This window comes from Chiloscyllium plagiosum, chromosome 5, assembly GCF_004010195.1.
Source record: "Chiloscyllium plagiosum isolate BGI_BamShark_2017 chromosome 5, ASM401019v2, whole genome shotgun sequence".
Classification (NCBI taxonomy): Eukaryota; Metazoa; Chordata; class Chondrichthyes; order Orectolobiformes; family Hemiscylliidae; genus Chiloscyllium; species Chiloscyllium plagiosum.
Window position 1 is genome coordinate 122,487,137 of NC_057714.1, and position 6,442 is coordinate 122,493,578.

The 6,442-nt window shown below is 49.3% G+C and overlaps 1 protein-coding gene across 1 annotated transcript in view; it reads left to right on the forward strand.

Moving 5' to 3' along the window:
• tonsl (tonsoku-like, DNA repair protein) overlaps positions 1 to 6,442 on the forward strand; it is a 67,062-nt gene that overhangs the window by 19,202 nt on the left and 41,418 nt on the right. Inside the window, exons 7-9 of the mRNA XM_043691082.1 lie at positions 2,493 to 2,622; positions 4,260 to 4,431; positions 5,443 to 5,557. Coding sequence (XP_043547017.1) covers positions 2,493 to 2,622; positions 4,260 to 4,431; positions 5,443 to 5,557 — 417 coding nt within the window. The remainder of the gene's footprint in view (positions 1 to 2,492; positions 2,623 to 4,259; positions 4,432 to 5,442; positions 5,558 to 6,442) is intronic.

Sequence of the window (6,442 nt, forward strand, 5' to 3'; positions counted from 1 at the left end):
AGCCTCTTGGATATATCTGGTCAGGACAAGGAGATTATCCACCTTCATACATTCTAATAGATCCAACACTGCCTCTAATGTAATATGGACTGTCCCCAAGATATCATCACTAACTTCCCCAAGTCTTCATGTCTTTCTCCACAGTAAACACAGAGGACAAATACTCATTGAGGACCACACCTATTTCCATGTTGTTCTACACCAACATGTCCACTTTGGTCCTTGAGGGGCTCTCTTCTCTTTCTTTAATATACTTAAAGAACCTCTTTGAAAATGTCCCTGATCTTAGCCAAGGCTACCTCATGCCCGTTTTTTGCCCTCCTGATTTCCTTCTTCAGTAAAGTCCTGTATTCCCTGTTTACTGCCAGAGATTCCCTTGATCCCAGCTGCCCGTAGCTGAGCCACACCTCCTCCTTTTTTCTGGTTAAAACCTCGATATCTCTTTGTCATCCCTGGGTTCCCAGTTGGGGCTGCCACCCTTGCCCTTCACCCTCACAGGAACATATAGACCGTGACCGCGAGCTATCTCCCTTTTAAAGGTCTCCCACTTGCCAGAGGCCCCTTTGCCTGTAAACAGACTACTCCAAACAACCCCCTGCAAGCTCCTGTCTAATTCCATCACAGTTCACCTTACCACAGTTTAGAACTTGAACCTCTGGGCTAGTTTTGTCCCTCTCCCTAACTATTTTAAAATTAATAGAACTATGCTCACTGGTCCCACAGCGCTCTGCTACTGTCACCTCCCGTAACCTGTCCTGCCCTTTTTCCCCAAGAGTAGGTTGAGTTTTGCCCCTTCCTGAGTAGGACCCTCTATAGACTGCTTGAGGAAACTTTCCTGAACGCACTTAACAAATTCCACCCCATCTAAACCCTTAACCCTCTGGCAGTCCGTGTGTACGTTAGGAAAATTAAAATCCCCTGCTATGAGAACCCTATTGCTCCTGCAAGTGTTTGTTCCTCTAATTCCCATTGACTATTTGGGGGCCTATAGTACGACCCCAATAACATCACCATCCATCCCCTTCTTATTTCTTAGCTCCTCCCAAAAAGCCTCACTGGAAGATCCTTCAGTTATTCCATCTCGGACTACTGCTGTGAAACTGAGGGATATCAGCAGCTCGGGACTAAATTACAAAGCGGAACCAAAAAGGGAACAATCTCTAGATTGAAGCTAACTGGCACAGGGCCAACAAGATTGCAGAGGGAAGTGTGTAGCTCATAGATTGGTGTGGGAGAAATGGGTGTGAATTCATGTGATCTTGGCACCTGGACTGGGGAAGGAGGGAGCTGTTCCAATGGGATGGTCTTCATCTGAACCGTTCTGGGACAAGAATCCTGGTGAATCACAGACCCAGCGCTGGGGACACGGCTTTAAACTAAGTGGTGAAGTGGGGGTGGGGTGGAAATTATAAAATCTGAGGTAAAGGAGAAGGTAGGAGAGCAGGATAGTGATGGGACTGATGGTAATCAGCAAATAAAAGGAAGGGAGAGATTGTGGGAATGTCATATTGTACCAAGGACCCATAACCATGCAGAAAAACTTCATAATACAATATCCTTCACCCAATGAGCGATAGTGTCCTCTACCACCGTTTCTACCAGATGAGGATAGTGTCCTGTGCCACCTTATCTACCCATCTTGCCACCTTCAGTGACCTGTGACCATGCCCTCCAAGGTGTCTGTTTTAAAAAGTTCTCAAGGTCAGGTTCGTAGGAGAGTAGTCTGACACAGAACAACCGACCAAGAGGCGAGTCTGCTAGAATATGGGCATTTTATTCCCCGCAGCGTCGCCACAACGGGTCTGGCTTATACTCACTCTACATGTTACCGGAACTGGGAGCCGTCAGTTCTCGTAGAGCGGTTGCCAACAACCCACGCTCGGCGGTTAAACGTAACCCCGGAGCAGACTCACCGAACTGGAGACTTTTCCAGCTGATATACTCTTTTCCAGATATAAACATTCATGTGAACAGCAGAGCAAGGCTAAAAAACACATTCCATTCTGGTTACATACAGATAAGAAGCGGGTCTGGCTTATATTCACTCTACATGTTACAAAAACTGGGAGCCGTCAGTTCTTGTAGAGCGGTTGCCAACAACCCACGCTCGGCGGTTAAATGTAACCCCGGAGCAGACTCACCGAACTGGAGACTTTTCCAGCTTTTTATTCTTTTCCAGATATAAACATTCATGTGAACAGCAGAGCAAGGCTAAAAAACACATTCCATTCTGGTTACATACAGATAAGAAGATTCACACGGGAAGGTGTATAACAAGATTCACACGGGACTAAGCAACACCTCCATTCCGGTTAGATTCACACATGTATTGGGACATAATTTTTAACCGTTTCACCACATTCCACTGCTTGGAATTTTACACCACAGTGTCTCACTTCCTCCCACCCTCTCAGCACCCTCCCTTTTCGAGTTTATCACCTTGGTATGTTCCCCCTCTGCAATGACTAGTCAGTGTTTCTTCGGCCTCCCAGGTAAGGCTTCCCGCCATGAACTGAGTGAGATGCGAGCCCGACTCTACCTGAACCTCGGCTTCCTCTACGACAGCCTGAAAGAGCCAGAGAAATGCAACCACTACATCCGCAAGAGCGTCTTCATCGCTGAGTAAGTACTGACTGTGGACCTGGGGGGCTGACACTCCCCCCTCTCCCTCTGCCAGTCCCAGGAGGGACAGGGATTGGGCTTTTTCTGATGTGGGTAGATTTACAGACACAATGGGCTGGAAAGCAGCAGCTTCTCCATCCAACCTCAGGGTGGCTGAAGTGCCCCAAACAAAATACTTTGTCTGCCCTTCGCTCCCTCCCCTGGGGACCCTGCAATCTCCTGGCAGAAGGAGAAAACTGAAAAAAAAAAGCAAGGTCAATAAGGAATGAGAACACAGCTCTGGGAAATTCCTCTCCCTCTGGCAAGGTGATCCAGTACAACGAATCATAGAGATGTACAGCACAGAAACAGACCCGTTGGTCCAACTCATCCATGCTGACCAGATATCCTAAACTAATCCAATCCCATTTGCCAGCGTTTGGCCCATATCCCTCCAAACCCTTCCTATTCATATACCCTCCAGATGCTTCTTAAATGTTGCAATTTGTGTAGTCTCCACCACTTCCTCTGGCAGCTCATTCCATACACGTACCACACTCTGGGTAAAAAAGCTGCCCCTTAGGTCCCTTTTATATCTTTCCCCTCTCAACCTAAACCTATGCCCTCTAGTTCTGGACTCCCCGACCCCAGGGAAAAGACTTTGCCTATTTACCCTATCCATGTCCCTCATGACTTTATAAACCTCTATAAGGTTATCCCTCAGCCTCCGACACTCCAGGGAAAACAGCCCCAGCCTGTTCAGCCTCTCCCTGTAGCTCAGATCCTCCAACCCTGGCAACATCCTTGTAAATCTTTTCTGAACCCTCTCAACTTTCATGTCACTAATTTGAAAAATGACTAGAAACCATCGTCAAGGACAAAGTAAATTCTCAGCTACTGCTGAGAGATTGTTGGAAATGGAGTATGTTTCGGCTTTCAAAAGGCATCTGATAAAGTCTCCACTTTTGGAAACTGGACGTAAATAATAAAGGAGGAGATGGTAGCTTGGGTATTTGGTTTGACTAAGGGATAGATTGCAGAGCTTAGTGGTGAATAAGCAGTTTGCTTGCTGAGGGAAGTGTGCATTGAGCTATCCCAGGATTCAATACAGTGATGGCTGCTTCCCTCCTCAAACCCAGATATCCTGCACTTGGGAATAGGGAGCACAAGTTTGACAGTGGTGCTGTTCACTATTTTGCTGCATTTTCAGAGGTGAACTGGCTGAAATGGGCAGATAACGCTTTCATGTGAGCAAGTGTGAAATAGCACACAATTTGGATGAAAGTGCTGAGGCAGAATTGTGTGAATGGTATTAGCTCAGCCAGCAGAGTGGTGTGGAATGACACCGACCACGATGGCTGAGGTTACCGTTGAAGGACTCTCCTCACTTTTTCCCAGCACCTGAGGCGTGGTGTCCCTCAGGTTAAAGCAGCTCCAGCAGTCCCCCTCTGTCTTGTCCTGTGGTCTGGTAACATAGAGTGATTCCAACCTCAATTTATTATATTGAGGGAAATGTGGCAGGCCAGAAGAGAGTTGAGGAAGGGAAGAGATAATATTCATAAATTCCTGAGGTTGGCGAATCAGATTAATAAGATGGTTAAAATATCTCTGAGGAATACATATGTTCTAAACAGATGATGTCTTACACCCTCTGTCAGGCAGAACCATCTGTACGAGGATCTGTACCGAGCCAATTTCAACCTGGGCACTATCCACTGGCGCAATGGCCAGCACTCCAAGGCTGTGCGCTGTCTGGAAGCTGCAAAGGAGTGTGCCAAGAAAATGAATGAAAAGTTTATGGAGAGCGAGTGCTTCAGCAGCATCGGACAGGTGAGTAAGAGAGAGAAGTGCAACACAGGGTGCAGGTCCCTCAGCATTGAGGGAGGGTCTCAGTGCAGAGTGCAGATCTCTCAGCGTTGCGGGAGGGTCTCAGTGTGGAGTGCTGGTCCCTCAGCATTGAGGGAGGGTCTCAGTGTGGAGTGCTGGTCCGTCAGCATTGCGGGAGGGTCTCAGTGTGGAGTGCTGGTCCCTCAGCATTGAGGGAGGGTCTCAGTGTGGAGTGCTGGTCCGTCAGCATTGCGGTAGGGTCTCAGTGTGGTGTGCTGGTCCCTCAGCATTGAGGGAGGGTCTCAGTGTGGAGTGCTGGTCCCTCAGCATTGAGGGAGGGTCAGCATTGAGGGAGGGTCTCAGTGTGGAGTGCTGGTCCCTCAGCATTGAGGGAGGGTCTCAGTGCAGAGTGCTGGTCCCTCAGCATTGAGGGAGGGTCTCAGTGCAGATCTCTCAGCATTGAGGGAGGGTCTCAGTGTGGAGTGCTGGTCCCTCAGCATTGAGGGAGGGTCTCAGTGCGGAGTGCAGGTCCCTCAGCATTGAGCAGCTGGATGAGGGAGGCTCTCAGCAGTCAGGTTGTCTGGGTGGAGGAGGGACAGAGAGGAATGGTATTAGTTCCATAAGATGGATAAGAAAGGATGAGTGAGTGAGGGCGCATCTTTAAGAATTAAACTTGGTCTAAATTGTAATGGCTAAAAGATTTTGATCATGTTTTACAATGAATGTTGATTATTGCTGCAGAGTCTTCCTCATGTGTAAAAGATTGGAGAATTGCCTCATTTAATCAAAGCCTCTGATTGGACAGATCGAGAGAAACTGTTTTCTGTGGTGCAAGGGGTGTTGTGGGTCATGGCATTGTCTTGAAATGAGATCCGGGGGTTTGAGTTGGCGCGTCAGGCTGAAGGATCACTTCATACGTGTGATCAGGGAGAGCATTACCTTGCCCAGGTGTTCTGTCCGTCAGTGTGCAGGAGCTGAGTGTTAACCCCCCCACTCCCTCTGTTCTCCCCTCAGGTCTTCCTGAATCTTGGAGACTTTGTGGCTGCTAAGCGTTCCCTGAAGAAGGCGTTTACACTGGGCTCCCAGCAGCCAGCAGAGCGAGACTCGGTTCAGAAACACCTCAAGAACGGTGAGCATCTCCCAGAGCACCCAGTGTGCGCCAGGAAATGGCCAAGGGCCTTGTGGGGCTGGCAGCATCTGACTGACGTCTGGTGAATGCTCCTCGGATTGGAACGATGAACAGCACAGTTTGCAGGTGCTGCCTCCCCAGCGGAGTATCTCCGGCAGCTAAACCGCAAGGTCTAGGGCCAGAGTAGACCATTCAGCCCATTGAGTCTGCTCCACCTTTCAGTGCGATCGTAGCTGACCTGATAGCCCTCACCTCCCCTTTCCTGCCTTTTCCCCTGACTCCCCTTCCTGATCGACAATCTGTCTACCTCAGCCTCGTACATGCGTCGCACCCCAGCCTCTGCAGCCATCTGCGGTCAGGAATTCCACCCATTCGTTCCCCTCTGAGAGAAGGCATTCCTCCTCACCTGGGTCTTAGGTGTTGCACCCCTTACTCTGAGATGGTGCCCTCTGGTCCTTGACACTCTCTCACAGGGGGAAACCGCCTTGCCATATCTACCCTGTCATAGAATTATCGAGTTGCTGCAGTGCAGGAGGAGGCTATTTGGCCCATCAGGTCTGCACTCACCCTTCAAAGAGCATCCCACCCAAACCCATGCCCATCCCTAGTAACCCTGGCTAATCCACCTAGCATGCACATCCCTGGACACTACAGACAATTAAGTTTGGCCGGTCCACCCAGCCTGCACGTCTATGGACTGTGGGAGGAAACTGGAGCACCCGGAGGGCACCCATGCAGAACGGGGAGAACATGCGATCTCCACACAGACAATAGGTGCAGGAGTAGGCCATTCTGCCCTTCGAGCCTGCACCACCATTCAATATGATCATGGCTGATCATCCCTAATCAGTATCCTGTTCCTGCCTTATCTGCATAACCCTTGAT